The sequence below is a fragment of the Xenopus laevis genome, chromosome 6L (genome assembly GCF_017654675.1).
Source record: "Xenopus laevis strain J_2021 chromosome 6L, Xenopus_laevis_v10.1, whole genome shotgun sequence".
NCBI classification, from domain to species: domain Eukaryota; kingdom Metazoa; phylum Chordata; class Amphibia; order Anura; family Pipidae; genus Xenopus; species Xenopus laevis.
The window spans coordinates 115,935,775-115,953,579 of NC_054381.1; the positions used below are offsets into that span (position 1 = coordinate 115,935,775).

At 38.7% G+C, this 17,805-nt stretch overlaps 2 protein-coding genes across 4 annotated transcripts in view; one reads left to right on the top strand and one right to left on the bottom strand.

The window, feature by feature from the left end:
• cables1.L (Cdk5 and Abl enzyme substrate 1 L homeolog) overlaps positions 1 to 6,375 on the top strand; it is a 53,258-nt gene extending 46,883 nt beyond the window's left edge. For both annotated transcript variants that reach the window (XM_018267942.1, XM_018267941.2), the window contains exons 8-10: positions 831 to 937; positions 2,915 to 3,122; positions 4,047 to 6,375. In XM_018267942.1, coding sequence (XP_018123431.1) covers positions 831 to 937; positions 2,915 to 3,122; positions 4,047 to 4,187 — 456 coding nt within the window. In that variant the 3' untranslated portion in view covers positions 4,188 to 6,375. The remainder of the gene's footprint in view (positions 1 to 830; positions 938 to 2,914; positions 3,123 to 4,046) is intronic.
• A 7,867-nt stretch (positions 6,376 to 14,242) lies between these two features.
• Positions 14,243 to 17,805, bottom strand: part of tmem241.L (transmembrane protein 241 L homeolog) — a 51,260-nt gene continuing 47,697 nt past the window's right edge. For both annotated transcript variants that reach the window (XM_018266125.2, NM_001097753.1), the window contains 1 exon segment: positions 14,243 to 15,373. In XM_018266125.2, the coding sequence (XP_018121614.1) occupies positions 15,313 to 15,373 (61 nt within the window). In that variant the 3' untranslated portion in view covers positions 14,243 to 15,312.

Genomic DNA, 17,805 nt, shown 5'->3' on the forward strand with positions numbered 1-17,805 from the left:
GTTCATGAAATATTCCAAAATTTAAGCAACAATCTAACTGGTTGCTATTAACAACAGCACTTGGGCAATTAACAACGGCACTTGGGCAATTAAGCATCTTTGTTCATGAGTCGGAACCAAGAACCAAATTCACAGCAGTTTCAAAATATGCTTAGAGAGGGTACTGAATATATATCCAGATTAAACAGAATAAACAACATAATTTTGTGGGGGGGTTATGTTATAAGAGACAATTAAGTTTTCCTAGGTGCAGTTACCAGTAGCAACCAATCAGTAAGCATTTACAGGTCAAACAACAAATATCCTATTGGTTGCTGTGGGTTACTGCACCTGGGCAAATGCAGTGCTTTTTTTTACTACATATAGAGGCAAGGATTCAGCCTGTATAAATGAAGTAGCTAATTCCTGGTAACTAAATGAACAGCTTGTGAATAATTGATGATGGATCTGTTTGTCTTGACGGCGGCAGTAATGATTAAACACACACCACTCCCTCCTCATTGTCTCTATTCAGACCTCTCGGGCAGGTGGGAGTTTTTTAATTTCCATTTGCTAAACTTTAAATTATCGATGATGCTTATGAGCTTGTGTTGTGTAGATTAGTCAGACTGTTGTTGAATGCAAGTGAACAAAAATTCTGAGTGAACATGCTGCTCATAGGTATATGTTTAATTGATTTTCCCTCTACCACAATGAGTTGACACAAGAACCAGCAAAAGAATACGTGATTCCTGTCTAACGTAATACTGTTGGGAGTATGTAGTGACACTTGTATTGATTGCTCAGCAAAAAAACGAAACCTACGGCATGTATTTTATCTCTGGTTACAGACCACTGTCATAGAGTACGTGAAACCTTCAGACCTCAAAAAGGACATGAATGAAACTTTCAAGGAGAAATTTCCTCACATCAAGCTGACACTCAGCAAAATAAGAAGGTATGGGACATACAGCTAGGCCTGACATAATAGGACTCATTTAATAGTGTTGGACTGGCCCACCGGGATACCAGCAAAACTCCCGGTGGGCCCTTTTGCTTCTAACTATGTGGCCAATTTCATGGTCATTTCTTATTTCTTTATGGGGAAAAATGCTTAATAATGGAAGAATAGACTAAGTAAATATAAAAGACTAGGAGAATAAAGAGGTTTAGTGAGGAGAGGAGGAATAATAGTTTTGAAAGTGGGCCCACAGTCTAAGGTTTTTTGGTGGGCCCCTGGTATCCCAGCCTGACACTGCATTTACATCTGCAAGCACAGTGATACCACTAAATATAAAGTCTAAAGCACTTTCATTAAAGGAACAGTTCAGTGTGAAAATAAAAACTGTGTAAATAGATAGGCTGTGCAAAATAAAAACTGTTTCTAATATAGTTAGTTAGGCAAAAATGTGATGTATAAAGGCAGGAGTGACTGGATATCTAACCTAATAGCCAGAACACTACTTCCTGCTTTTCAGCTCTAACTCTGAGTTAGTCAGCGACTTGAAGGGGGGGGCACATGGTACACAACTGTTCAGTGAGTTTGTAATTGATCCTCCGCATTCAGCTCAGATTCAAAAGCAACAGTTATGACCCACGTGGTCCCCCCCTCAAGACTCTGATTGGTAACTGCATGGTAACCAGTCAGTGGAAACCAAGAGAGCTGGAAAGCAGGAAATAGTGTTCTGGTTATTATGTTAGACATCCAGTCACTCCAGCCTTTATACATTACATTTTTGGCTAACTAACTATATTAGAAACATGTTTTATTTTGCACAGCCTATCTATTTACCCAGTTTTTCTTTTTACACTAAACAATTCCTTTAAAGGTACTTGTGTCATAATGTACTTCGTATAGCTGTGCTGGGTTCCGCTGAGTCTTTCCTGCCTTTCATTCTGAATTGAGTGCTGCTGCTCCTATTGATACAGGGGACCCTGGTGCTACTGTCACTTACAGACCAGGCACTAACTCCAGGGTTCCATTCATGCCCTGTGTCAATAGACACAACACACTTACACCTAATGAATCCGAACAAAATACATCACTGAACAATATACATCACAGACCACATATAGTTGTGACTTGATTCATAGAAAGTTTCATTCCTACGTTTGTATGAAACGAAAACCTCCATTAACTACCTCTTTTCTGAAGTATTTTTGTGGATAGGATCACCCTTTCCAGAAGTCTGTGTGTTCTTACAGATGCCCCACTCACCTACACACAAAGCTATTTGAATGGCATGAAGAAGAAGAATGAAACACACCCAGAGCTGAGGAACATCTTCTATAAATAACTAGTTTTACGACTTCAGTTAGAACCACAAAAATGATATAGCAGAGTCAGTGCTAAAGGAATGTAGTCTAACGTTAATGTGATTTGTCTGACTTACCACCCAGCAGCAAATCATTTCCAGTTTCCCTACTTGACAACACCATCATCTTTCCACCAACTGTACTTACGTTGCCTTACTTTTATGGGATCCATTATTCAGAAAGCTCAGAATTAAGCTATTTTCCATAGACACAATTTTTATGAAATCATTTAATTGGATTTCCTTTTTTTCTGTAGTAATAAAACAGTACTTTGTGCTTGGTCCCATATCCACCCCTACAACATGTGATTGTCAGGGAGTTCTTTCTTATCTATAAAAATCTGCAGGCAGGTAGGAAATGCTGTAACATACACTTGCCAAAATAAGAAAGAGGAGCAGATGTATAAAGGACCTCCTGCTTCTGGTCCCTGTGGGAATTATTGCTCAATCTGTTAAATAAACATGTATAAATGTACCATGTTTGTACTCCATGCTTATTTAACTTGTGTAAACTATTTATGGTAATATTGTCATGGGGGCAATGTTATTTCAGAAGATTACCCCGTGTGTTTTCAGTTTTCTGTCTGCAATAACAAGCCAAAATCTGATTTCTTCCTCAGCCTAAAACGGGACATTCACAAACTAGCGCAGGATGAGTGCGGGTATGAGGAACCCACAGTCGCCATGGCCTTTGTGTATTTTGAAAAACTTGCTTTAAAGGGTAAACTAAACAAACAGAACAGGAAGCTTTGCGCTGGTGCCTGCATCCTATTAGCAGCCAAGATTGGCAGTGACCTCCGAAAACATGAAGTGAAACACCTAATTGACGTGAGTATAATATGGAATGTTCAGTGCTGTGCAAAAGGGAGGAGGTTCTTGATATCCCTAAGGTTAAGGCTAGGTGGTGTTGCCCAAGATAAAAGTGTGTCCTTAGCTAGGCAGCATGTCTTTCTTTTAAGGGTTAAATATCTTAATGCAGAATGTGTTTGTGCCCAGAGGCTCTTGTCAGGCTGCCAGGGTTCCTCTTTTGGTCTTACACTGTCTTCGGTTTTGTTAAAATCTCAAATGTGGGCAAAAGAAAGTGTAAGTAGAAGGAATAAATATAGAAATATGTGCAGGGGCATAGAGAAAAAAGACATATATAAAGGTGTGCAGAAAAGGGTGATAAAGAAATATGTAGAGAGGAGTTAGTGATAGAAAGTTTTGCAGGGAATTGGTATAGTTAAAGGTAGGTGTACATTGAGAGAACTAGGGAGAGAAAGATGCACAGGTTGGAGGGGAGAGAAAGAACGCAGGAATGAGGCATAGTAAGAGAATATGCGGTGCAGGGAGTCAGGGAAGGGGGTGGAAGAAAGAAGTGGAGGAAGTAGTGGATTAAGAATAACAGAAGCTGTGCAGGGAGTAGTGGAGATACTGGAGTGATAAAGAGAGACTAGCACTATGAAGGGAGTTATTGTGAGACAAATGATGTACAGAGAAAGGTCGTGGGGTAAGTTGTGAGGAGATACTCTGTGTAATTGGGGATGATGGCAAATTTACAGTACAAGAGCTCTGTGACCAAATTCATTGATAAGGGGGCAGAGTCCTTACATTTTGGCTCTAAACAGAGGATTGTGAGATAGTAGTGACCATGACTATAGTCAGGGTGCACCTTAGAGTTATCTGAGTCCCAATAAGTCTAATTATCTTCTAAAATGACTGATGATGTATTTGGGTCCAGCTCAGTGACGCACTAATGTGCTTGTCTATTAGAAGCTGGAGGAGAAATTCCGGCTGAACAGGCGAGAGCTGATGGCCTTTGAGTTCCCTGTCCTGGTTGCCTTGGAGTTTGCTCTTCACCTGCCAGAGCATGAAGTGATGCCTCATTATCGGCGCCTGCTGCAGAGTTCCTAGCACAGGGGGTTCCTTTGGTGGGTGCCATTGACTGACAGAGATGGACATACAGCCACTACAGCACATGCAAACATAAGTGTTAAGACCACTTCTCCTTATTGGCATTTGTACTTTCCATATCAGCAACACTATGACTAATAATTGTCCGAAGCAGGCGCCGTCTATGTGGACGGCAAGTAGCAAAGAATGCCTCTAACATCTCAAGTGGTCTGTTTTGCTATGGAATTCACAAGTGGACTTCTCTATCTTTCCTATCTGATGCTGAACATTCATGTCAGATGCCACCTTCACTGTGTCAAAAAGATTGTGCCAATCAATTTCCTTTCTGCCGACAGAGGAAAGAAATGCACTTGTTTTTATTGTTTGTGGTCTGTGACACTGAATCCTTCTTGACCTTTTTTTTTTTATTTGTTCCCCCAAAGCTTTGTGTTTGGGAGTGAGAAATGTCTCCCCCATGTTTGTGTCTTCATCCTCTGAATACGGAAAGTGAAGAGATGGATCTTTTGGTTCTTTATTTTCTTGGCGCATTGACACTAAACATGGACCAGTAGAACTTTTCATTTCATTCCAGAAATATTCCAGCTTTAGCCTGAAACCTTGTTTTTCCTTTATGTTTAGTCATTGGTCATAGAGTCAAGTCACGCCCAAGTATTGCACTTTTCCTTTGCGGAGGAGATGCCAGTAGTCGCACTCTTTGGTGTCATGTTTTGGTGCTCTATGTTAGAGTGCATACCAGGCACGATTTACCGTGCTACATGTTAGCCAGTGTTTGGAGAGATGTAAGCAGGGATGATTCCCAGGAGCACTGCTATGTCAGTGTATCAGAAATGATCCTTCTATGCAAAGAATAAAGAGTCTGGCGCCTGGAAGCAGAGAGACAACCGCACTACATTAAAGAGAACATATTCCTTTGTGGCAGAAGATGCACTACATAAATGACTAAGTCTCTTCTCCTGTTTACACTTGCATAGCTCAGATATACGGGGACCCGGGTTCCACTCTATTTTTGTAAGATAAAACGATGGCTTTGCCAGTGTGTGATTCTATAATGCCTAGAGAGCAAGGGGAAGGTTAGGGATCCAGGCTTAGAGGTCTCTCACAGATGCCTTCATTACAAAACAAGATTGTATGTCCTTCACTTATCAGTGTTGCCAGTGGATTCAAAGATTTAAAATATTTTAAAGTTTTATGTTCAGGGGCCACTTAGCACACCAACAGTATACATTTTTACTATGAAATATATTGTTCTCTTTAACTGTAAAGTATAAAGGTGCAAAGAATGTCCTCCTTCCCTTCTCTGTATGTTTAAATTAGAATTGGAGCTGCCATACTGTATGCCATGGCAGCTCAATAGTTAACTGCTAGCAGTTATAAAAGAAATGCTTTCTGGAGAGTCTTCAGAATGACCTGAGTTAAGGCAAGCCATATGGCAGGTCCTTTTCTTACGTATAAATGCAAAGATGTGCACAGAAATACGTAGCTATTCCATCATACTTTACTGTCTGTTTACCAAAAATATATGAGCAAATTTCCAAATAATCAACAGGGCATATGTCCCCCAGTCTCTCTCTATTCAAACATGTACTAATCAAATACAGACCATGCTTTGCTTGCTGTCCATCTTGCAAATCTGTCCGGCTCCCAGTGGGCTCAGCTAGATCCCCTGTCCATGCAGCAGGTAAAGTATATGTTTAAGTGGCCACACGGAAGAACAGGTAAGTACATTTGGGTTATGTGTTCCCAACATATCTGATCCTCCAAAATGGAAAATCTGTTTGGATAAAGACCCCCATGAGTGCATGTATGGAGTCTTTGCTCACCAATAATACAATATGGATCCATATTTCTATTGTAATTGGATTAGTTGTCCCATGAGCTGATACTCAAATCAGAGTAAATCAGCCATTCATGATTGTGGCCATGCCCTACAACTGATTGTTTTGCCGTGTGGGTGTGTGTGGCCATCTTTAATATAATGAATCCTGTCTTCTATTTGACCAGCACAGCAGTGTGGGTATCAGTAACATCATGCCCCATTGTGGCAGCCGGCTGACTGATTTGGAAAACCCTACATTTTAGTGATTTAGGTTTTAAACAATATGATCTTGATGCAAGATGTTATATTTTCATGACCAATCTTCACATTATCATCTCATTATAAAGATCAATAAAAATCAGTTTTTCTTAAGCTTTGCGTTGATTCATGTGTTCATTCATGTGTTCATTAAAGAATGTAAAAATGGGATTTTATTGTTTTGCCTTTCCTTGTCCTTTAAGGATCCACTCCCATGTTTGACAAGGTGTATTTTCTTCCCTTTTCCCCCCAAACAAACCTAACGGACTGTGGCCAAAAAAATCAAATTGTACTTCTTCAGTCTCACATCACTTGTTTCCAAACTGCCTAAGGCTTGTCTAGATGCAATTCTGCATACCTCAAATGTTAGTGATTGTGATGAGGTGGCAGGTAAGTCTCCTCCTGATGGCTCTTCCATGCAGATCATGTTTGTGCAAGTGACGCTGTGCTGTGGAACATGAAACACCACCATTCTTGTGTCAGCTAAGCCTTCCTGCAGATTGTTGTGGAAAATCTGAGATCACATGAGGTTAAATAATGTTTATTTGACACGAGCTCCGTGGATTCTGAACGAACAATCTCAGAGTTTTTATATATTTGGGAACTTATGGGCGTAAAAGGGCGTGACCATTGGGAAAGCATAGGCATATCTCTTCACAGCACACAAAAACAAAATATGACACAAACTCTGTGGATTCTGAACTCACAAAGAGTCAGAGCAGAGTTTTTATAGGGAACGTATGAAATAAGAACTTATGTGGATAGAAGGGTGTTACCATTGTGAGAGCATAGAGATATCTCTTCACAGCACAGAAAAACAAAGAGCTGCTCAAATAACCAGATCAGATGGTTCATCCTCAAGGTCAAGGTGATAATGAACAGCTTGAGAACAGAATCCATCCAAGTGCCAGGGGAATTTTATTCTCTCTCAAGATCATTGGCAGTCACACGAGGGTTTCCCTTTCTGATCAGCACATGAGCAGGTTTCTCCAAACATTTTCTTGCCTTGACCTCCACAGTTCCCCGTTTCTTGATAAGGTTAGAAAAGTGCAAGCCATAAGTGTTATTTTTATAGCCCTACCCTGCTTTATAGGCATCAGAGGCAATTTATTAAAGGTTGAATTTTAGTGGTATTAGAGCTGTTTGAAACCACAACTAAACAAATTTTCTCTAAAACCACCAATGCCATGAAAGTTCTGAATATAAAAAGAATGAACAGAAAGAAATCCGAATATTTTCGGAAAATTACAAGTAAAAAAAAATCTGAAAACCTCTAAGGGCAGAGACACGTGGAGTTTCGGGGAGATTTCGTCTTCGGGCGACTAATCTTCCACGCAATGCCTTCCGCGGGCTAGAATCTAAATCGCCGACGGGATGGCACTCAGAGCAATTCTTTTTCGGAAGTTGCCTCAAGCAGAAACTTCTGGCAACTTTGGAAAACGAATCGCTCCGAGTGCAATCCCGCCGAGATTATTCGCCAGAAGAAGAGCCGATTTGTCGCCGGCCAACTAATCTCGCCGAATTTCCATGTGTGTCTCTAAGATAAAAGTCTGAATGGTTAAAAAAAGTTCCAATAGGATCAGCGCATCTCCCAGTGACTTCTATGGGACCTCGACTGCTTTTACTTGGAGAAGTTTTGTATCCTAGTATTTCGTGGTTTTTACATATAATAAATCTCTCAAATTTTTTGCATTTTAGAGATTTAAAAAAAACCTAATTATTAGAGAAAAAAATTTGAATTTTAGTAAATCAGCCCCTTCTCTTCATTTTTACGATCCTCAATCTTTCTTAGTGGAGCCCATAGTTGTTGAGGGACCCCACGTTTGGGGCGTCGGAGATTTTATTAGGCTCTGCAGTCGGCACAAGTGACAACTCTTAATGGCTATTTTGGCCTAATGATGTGCATTAACATTTATAAATATATTGGTTCCAATAGGAATTGTTACTACTTTTCACTTACAGAATTAAAAACTGATCAAAAATATTTTGCTCAGCAGAATGAATATTTTTTTAATCTGCCTTTTTTAGAATTCACAGTTGGTACATTCTCACGTGTTGCTTTTCTGTGATATATAAAACTACACCCACATACATGCGTCATATGTTGCTTTAGAATATCTAATATGGCTGATTATGGTACAAAAAAAATGTATTTGTAGGATAGTGTGTGTTCAAGCACAACCCTTAACATAAAGCTGTACTGCTGTACTGTTTGAATGGAATAACACTGTATGCAAATATATATACATAACATTCAGGCAAAACCAAACACTGTCCCTTTAACTTGTACAGACACTGCATTGACTCTCAGCCAGTGAAATGGTTGGCACCAAATCTGCTTCCCGTCAGCACAAGGTAAACTCATTGTGCAACTGTGTCCAGCCAACGAGTGCTCCGGATTTGTCTTCGTGGAAATACACAAACTATTGCTGACTTGACACATTTCAAGTTGCAGCAATAAAAAAAGAAGCTAATAAAAATGTCCTGTCTGACAGTCAGTCATTATTCTATGGATTATGCCTAGGGGTGTTACTGATTTATTTCATTTGTGGAGTTAACATTTGGGCAATGTTTTGCCGTAGTGCTGTTTATGTCTAATACTTGAAGTCAGATAAAATGTAATGAAATGGGGGTGAGTGCCAGCACAGCAGTAGGTGTTATTGGTACTGCCATATACTGGAATAGGGGTGAGACCTGGATATGAACTGCTGCATCATTCTGTACAGGCAACTGCATCAAAATGCTGATTGTGGCTTTCATGATTCATCTGGGAAAATGCAAGCTGTGGGCAGCCATACTATAGGAGTGTGGCATGCTGCATTGCCTAGGGATGCATCCAACCTAAGATTCGATTCAGGATTCAGCCTTTTTCAGCAGGATTCGGATTTGGCTAAATTCAAGTGCCTGGCCAATCGGAATCCAAAAAAATCACATGACTTTTCATCATACAAACAAGGAAATAAAATATTTTTTAGCCATGTGCATGGTTCTCTTTGCCCTAATTTATACATTCAAATTAGGGTTCAGATTTGGCCAAATCTTTTACAAAGGATTCGGGATTTGGTGCATTCCTAGTATTTACTGGTGGCCCTACTGCACCCACAACAGAAAGTCATTTGGGACTGACAAGGGACACTTATCATATCTAGGAAACACCCATGAAAATTAAATTTGCAGAAATGCTCCCCAAACTGGTTCACCATTTTATTTGTTAATTTTTTTAAACAAGCTTTTTCGCTATAAAAGCTTAAACATCCTCTGCTATTTGCTGGAGCCCATGGGTTAATGTCCTATGCAGAAGCTTCTGTATCAGCACTAAGGTCATGGAACTTGGATCTGAAAGGTTCTATCATTTGTTACCTCCCCCAGTACATTCTAATACAGTGTCCCTGTCACCCACATCACTTGGAGTAAGTTACACCATAAAAACACCTATTTATATTTTGGGAACCTTTACTTTGTTTTTTATTTCTATTTAACACTTACTGCTTAATGTCAGCTGTTCCATTTTGCTTTACAAGCGGAATTGGTTATTGATAGATAATTATGCAATCCTTATTAAAAATAAAAGAACCTGGAAAGGAAAATTCTGTATCATTTCCTTTATAAACACAAAATTAGACTCAAAATGATGTTTGTATAATACAACTAACATATCTGTTAATGTCTGCAGACCAGAGGGGTAGCTCATCATTTTACTTAAAATCCGTAAGGTGATGTGTTTGGCCAGTATGTTAAATAAACCTGGTTATAGACATACAGTCATATGAAAAAAGTTTGGGAACCCCTCTCAGCCTGCATAATAATTTACTCCACTTTCAACAAAAAAAGAGTGATATGTCTTTCATTTCCCAGGAACATCTGAGTTCTGGGGTGTTTTCTGAACAAACATTTTTAGTGAAGCAGAATTCAGTTGTATGAAATTAAATCAAATGTGAAAAACTGTCTTTGCAAAAATTTGGGTACCCTTTTGCTAATTTGAATGCATGTAACTGCTCAATACTGATTACTGGCAACGCCAAATTGGTTGGATTAGCTCATTAAAGGTGGCCATACATGGATAGATCCGCTCGTTTGGCGATGTCGCCAAACGAGTGGATCTCCCTCCGATATGCCCACCTTGAGGTGGGCAATATCGGGCAGATCCGATCGTGGGCCCTAGGGCCCAACGATCGGATCCTAGCATTCGCAAACGGGCGGTCGGATCGCGGGACCGCATCAACGAACAGATGCGGCCGCGATCCGACGGGATTTTTAATCCCATCCGATCGAGATCTGGCCGACTTTGGGCCAGATCTCGATCGTGGAAGCCCGTCGGGGGCCCCCATACACGGGCCAATAAGCTGCTGACTCGGTCTGTCGGCAGCTTTTATCGGCCCGTGTATGGCCACCTTAAGCCTTGAACTTCATAGGCAGGTGTGTCCAATCATTAGAAAAGGTATTTAAGGTGACCAATTGCAAATTGTGCTTCTGTTTGACTCTCCTCTGAAGAGTGACAGCAGGGGATCGTCAAAGCAACTCTCAAAATATCTGAAAATAAAGATTGTTCAGTATCATGGTTTAGAGGAAGGCTACAAAAAGCGATCTCAGAGGTTTAAACTGTCCGTTTCAACTGTAAGGAATGTAATCAGGAAATGGAAGGCCACAGGCACAGTTGCTGTAAAACCCAGATCTGGCAGGCCAAAAAAAAAAAAGGCTTGTGAGAATGGTTACAGACAACCCAAAGATCACCTCCAAAGACCTGCAAGAACATCTTGCTGCAGATGGTGTATCTGTACATTGTTCTACAATTCAGCACAATTTGCACAAAGAACTGTATGACAGGGTGATGAGAAAGAAGTCCTTTCTGCACTCACGCCACAAACAGAGTCGCTTGTTGTATGCAAAAGCTCAATTAGACAAGTCACAGTCATTTTTGAACAAAGTGCTTTGGACTGATGAGACAAAAATGTATTTGCATGGTGGAAGAAGAACACCTCATTCCAAGAAAAATACCTGCTACCTACTGTTAAATTTGGAAGAGGTTCCATCATGCTGTGGGGCTAGTTCAGGGACTGGGGCCCTTGTTAATGTCGAGGGTTTGATGAATTCCACCCAATAACAAATTCTTCAGGATAATGTTCAAGCATCAGTCACAAAGTTACTCAGGGGTTGGATATTCCACAAGACAAAGACCCTAAACACACTTCAAAATCTACAAAGGCATTTATACAGAGGGAGAAATACAATATTCTGGAATGGCCGTCCAGAATGGAAAATCTATGGGATGATTTGAAGCAGGCTGTCCATGCTCGGCAGCCATCAAATGTAACTGAACTGGAGAGATTTTGTATGGACAAATGGTCAAAAGTACCACCATCCAGAATCCCATCAAAGGCTATAGGAGTCGTCTAGAGGCTGTTACATTTGCAAAAGGAGGCTCAGCTAAGTATTGATGTAATATAATATCTCTGTTGGGGTGGCCAAATTTATGCACCTGTCTTATATTGTTATGATGCATATTGCATATTTTCTGTTTATCCAATAAACTTTATATTACTGCTGAAACAATACTGTTTCCATAAGGCATGTTATATATTAAAAGGAAGTTGCTACTTTGAAAGCTCAGCCAATGATGAACAAAACTCCAAATAAACTTTTTCATATGACTGGAAGTATAAAGGTGTATGTATAGATGTAAGGTGAATAATGCTTTTGTTTTGCACTTTGAAAAAGTGAGGTCCCTTTGTGCTAATGCAGGTTTATTACACTAATGCGGGTCTATTGCACTCAGGATACACAGGTTCCCATAATAGTGAGGGTGTAAAAGAGAAGCACTGAGATACAATAACGTCACGAGTTGGAATATAGTGCTTGAGCATTTTACTACTCTTGAAATAAAAGTTCCATAACACAAGCTGGTATTAAAATTGTTTCACTTGCATTCTGGGCCACTGTTTGCCCTTTATGCAGAACTTGGTAATGGCAGGTAATGGCAGGCTTTGCCATCTGGGATGTAGCAACTGTTGGCTGGATTTTGGCTTTATTAAACAAATACTGTAGTGAATCATGTTCAGAAGTCCTTTCAATAAACATGTTGTGAAGAGTTAATGGCCAATGGCAAGGGCCATCACTTTAAGATAAAGGTTATGTTATACATAATTTATGTGCAATTAGCTGAATAATTACTTAGCAAGGCTTCCTACCTCAGTCTGACATGAATCATTACCCCGTGGCTAAATCCCACAGTCAGCAGTTCCCACGGGTTATGGTCTGATCAGGGGGCCAGTGCTGAGGCTGCTATTAGAATCCTTGTGGGTAGGGGAGAACACATTTGATGAAATAATAAGGAGCTGCAGGGCAGATGATTTTCCCTTGGAATGGACACAGAATATTTGTGCACTTCAATGGCAAATTATGCAAAGTTGTCCCAAGGGCCTCATTACCATATATGATAATGTGTGTGTTGCTTTGAACTGGGCTTCTTCTTCTTGTCTATGAGAAAATAGACTATGTAGACTGTCAAGTTTGGGTTTGTTTTCTCTGGGGGAAAAAGGCGCTTGCGAGGGGACATGATTACACTTTACAAGTACATTAGAGGACATTATAGACAAATAGCAGGGGACCTTTTTACCCATAAAGTGGATCACCGTACCAGAGGCCACCCCTTTAGACTAGAAGAAAAGAACTTTCATTTGAAGCAACGTAGGGGGTTCTTCACAGTCAGGACAGTGAGGTTGTGGAATGCACTGCCGGGTGATGTTGTGATGGCTGATTCAGTTAATGCCTTTAAGAATGGCTTGGATGATTTTTTGGACAGACATAATATCAAAGGCTATTGTGATACTAAACTCTATAGTTAGTATAGGTATGGGTATATAGAATTTGTGTGAAACTAGGGAGGGGTGTGTGTGTGTGTGTGTGTATGGATGCTGGGTTTTCATTTGGAGGGGTTGGACTTGATGGACTTTTTCAACCCAATTTAACTAACTATGTAACGAACTATGACTTCAGTGACAAAACACAAGGCAGATGTTAGTGCTATAATTCAGAAACTTCGCATTAGTATGTTTTATATCCTAATAAAATGCTAGACCTTTTAAATCTATTTTGGGATCCAAAATGCTCTAGACCGGGTTTTTTTTCGGATAATGGATCTTTCCATAATTTGAATCTCCATACCTTGTCTACTAGAAAATAATGTAAACATTAAATAAACCCAAAAGACTGGTTTTGCTTCCAATAAGGATTAATTATATCTCAGTTGGGATCAAGTACAAGCTACTGTTTTATTATTACAGAGAAAAAATTAATTTTAAACATTTGGATTATTTGGATAAAATAGAGTCTATGGGAGACAACCTTTCAGTAATTCGGAACTGTCTGGATAACGGGGTTCTGGATGATGGATTCCAGAGGAACATATCAGAAAATAGGTTTTTGTGAATAGGCTTTGTGTTTATGAAACAGAGTCCTACATATGGACTATTTCATGTAATATGTATTTATAAAGACATGCGGAGTTCAGGGGTGTCGTTTCCCATTAAATAAAATGCATTATTACTGGCAACCCTTCCATTGATTATTGAAAAGACTGATGTAAAATTGTTGGTGTAAAATGTTCTGCCTGATTCATATACAAGTATGGGACCTGTTATACAGAATGCTCAGGACCTGGGTTTTCCAGATTAGGGGTCTTTTCATAATTTGGATTTCCATATCTTAAGTCTACTAAAACATAATTTAAACATTAAATAAACCCATTCGGATTGTTTTGCCTCCAGTAAGGATTAATAATATCTTAGCTGGGATCAAGTACAAGCTACTGTTTTTTATTATTATTATTATTATAAAAATTCAGTCTATGGGAGATGGCCTTCCCGTAATTCAGAGCTTTCTGAATAAAGGTTTCAAGACATTGGATCCGTACCTGTACATAAAGATAGATTCATTAAAATACACTCCTGTTATTTACTGCAAGGAATTGAGAGACACCTTTAAATAGGATTTCTGTATAAAGAATAAAATATTTATTAGATATTAAGTTGCTTTGAAACAGAATAGTTATATGGTAAATAATATTACAAATAAAAAAACACATAACATTGATTAACCATTTTGTATCTTGATTTTGTGTAATTTATTCATACCTTGCTCCCTTGCTAAACCTTTCATTAAGCAGTAATAAAATCAAAGCACACAATTGTATTTGTTCCAGGCAGTTCTTATTCAGATTAATTATATGATTGTGCTGAAAATGCCATTGCTAAAATAATAGATCCTTCTAATCATGAAGTTGTCTGCTTTTTGGTATCTATAAAAACTGTAATAAGAATCATAAACAAATGTAAATAGACTAGGGACAAAGCAGTTTATTAAAGCACTACACGCCAATGATTATGATACTGCAAAGGCCAGTGCAAACTTACACCAGTGAATGACAGTTGTTTGTTTATCATGCTGTAAGTGCAGTGAAGCATTACAAGTGATGTTGCCCAGTACAACCAATCAGCAATTCGTTTTCAACAACAAAACAAAGATCTGATTGGTTACTGTGGGCAACATCACTGGTAAAGTTTCACTCCACTTTTATACACAGCATAATAAATACACCCCTTAATGTGGTTTTTATTAAGATCAGCCAGTGGGCTAACAGCAGGCCCGGACTGGCAATCTGTGGCTTCTGGCAAATGCCAGAAGGGCTGCTGTAAGTTGCCATGGACAGTCACTATTTCTTGGGCTGGTGGGGGCTGTTGTGTGGCCTGTTTGGGCCTCTGTGTACCTGAAATGCCAAGGCCTATTTTGAATGTCAGTCCAGACCTGGCTAACAGCCACAATTAATAACCTGTGGAATGTGCAATGTAGGATTACAATTTCTAAGTCTCCCCAAGCTATGCTTACAGATAGGCTTCTCCCACACAGTGTAAAATGCAACTAAGTACATCCAGCCTAAAGCTCATGCTGTTTAGGGCATATTTTAACTGCCATTTGCTAATGATCTTTTAGTATAACAACGAGTGGACGTATAATAAACCGATTTTACATTAAGGAGACACACAATAGTGCCATATTTTACACTCCTGTTCTCTCTGCGTACACCAGAACAGCTTCTCCAAGGCCACCAGCCAGCAAACTGCGGGGAAAAGACATAATTAGATTAATATAGTGAAAAAAGTGCCATAACATTACTATACATATATATATATATATATATATATATATATATATATATATATATATATATATATATATATATATATATATATATATATATACATATATATATACACATACATACATATACTCGCAATTGTAATAAATACATGTATATTGGAAAGTCGATTAGAGTAATGTTTTCTTATATATATATACACACACACACACACACACACACACACACACACATATATATACACATATACATATATATATAAAAAAGAAAACATTACTCTAATCGACTTTCCAATATACATGTATTTATTACAATTGTGTGCTTTTAAAGTTATTTGTAAAAACAATTTTGTTACCACTAGGCTAATTCACTAAAATGCAGAGTTGCGTCTTAGCAGGATGGGACCAGCACTCCAGTTTCTTCATACAAAGTGGTTTATTTCATAACATGCTGTATCCTTTGGAGTGCTGGTCGCTTTCCATATACCTATAAAGTTACATTGACCATGCACCCAGGAAAGTAACAACGTCAGAGTGTGAGCACTTGAACTGTAAATATATATATATATATATATATATATATATATATATATATATATATATATATATATATATATATATATATATATATATATATATATATATATATATATATATATATATATATATATATAATCCAATAGGAAAGCATGCACTCACAGGTCTTATGCAGAAAAAATGGTGTTTTATTCAGCAAAAATACTGCTAACATTTTGGCTACCACAATGGCAGATTGCCCCAAGGCACATTTTCTTCATTTGAAGAGACGTGCTGGCTTCCAGCTGTTTATATATATATATATAAAAACCCACTACGGTGCACTCATGACCCAAAGGCCGACAGCCTGGGTGCAGGTCAAACAGATATATATATATATATATAGGAATGGGACCCGTTATCCGGAAAATGGTTATCCAGAAAGCTCTGAATTACAGAAAAGGCTCAATTTTATCCAAATAATCTGAATGTTTAAAAATGATTTCCTTTTTCTCTGTAAATAAAACAAGTACATTGTACTTTATCCCAACTAAGATATAGTTAATCCTTATTGGAGGCAAAACTAGCCTATTGGTCTAATTTAATATTTACATGATTTTCTAGTAGACGTAAGGTATGAAGATCCAGATTACAGAAAGATTTGTTATCAAGAAAACCATAGGTCCTGAGCATTCTGGATAACTGGTCCCATACCTGTATATAAGTATATAAGTAAATCTGAAGCAGGTCAAACACTCCCACGCTGCAAGTAATGAATAACCAGTTAAATATATCCGTATGTATAACGATATCTATAGCTGAGGCACATTTAGTGAGTAAGTATTCTCATAGCTTATAGTTTGCTCATTGATTAGTGTAGAAAGAGGCTTGTGCCCAAAGGGGCGCCAGTCCTAATGAATAGATCAAGTGGCACCTGTAGCCTTTCACAGATATAATAAACTAAGAGGTTTCATGTTTCTAGGAACCAAATACAAATAGGGCTGCACTCGTTCTTTAATGAGGCCTCATAAAATGGGAAGAACAATGTTCTCATGGCAGGAATTATAGCCAAGAATGACCCAGAGGCCAAGTCCAAGAGTTCAAGGCTTTATGCAGGAAATCAATATTCTGCCGTCAGCAACGGAACTTAAAATCACTGAAGAACAATGACACTTAACGAGATTTGATTTGTAAAGGCTTATGTAAATATTAAAGAGAGAAAAAACATTTACACATAAAGCAATCGGTAACAGTTATCTAAACTGCTTTCCATCTCAGCAGCTCTAAAGGTATATATAATAGGTGACAGTCACTGTCTCATTTCCACTCTATACCCAGTTAGAATGACAGAAAAACACAGACAGACCAGTAAAATGGAGGGATTTCTTTTCCTATCCCAATCTGGGAATATTCCACTCACAGTTATGAGCAATGGCAGTACAACGGCAGTTATTGACATCAACTCATGGAACCACTGCTTCTCCTCACTAGCTGCGGCCAGTTAAACTTCTACACAAACTGAAGCCTGTACCTTTTAAACTTAACCTAAAAAAATGTAAGAATACAATTGAGGGACAATATCCCATAGTTCTCCTTTAGTGTAAGGCTTTAAAGGAGAACTAAACCCTAAAAATGAATATAGCTAAAAATGCCATATTTTATATACTGAACTTATTGCACCAGCGTAAAGTTTCAGCATCTCAATAGCAGAAATGATCCAGGACTTCAAACTTGTCACAGTGGGTCACCATCTTGGAAAATGTCTGTGACACTCACATGCTCAGTGGGCTCTGAGCAGCTGTTGAGAAGCTAAGCTTAGGGGTTGTTGCAAATAATCAAGCAGAAAATGAGGCTGGCCTGTAGGCTGATGCTACAAGG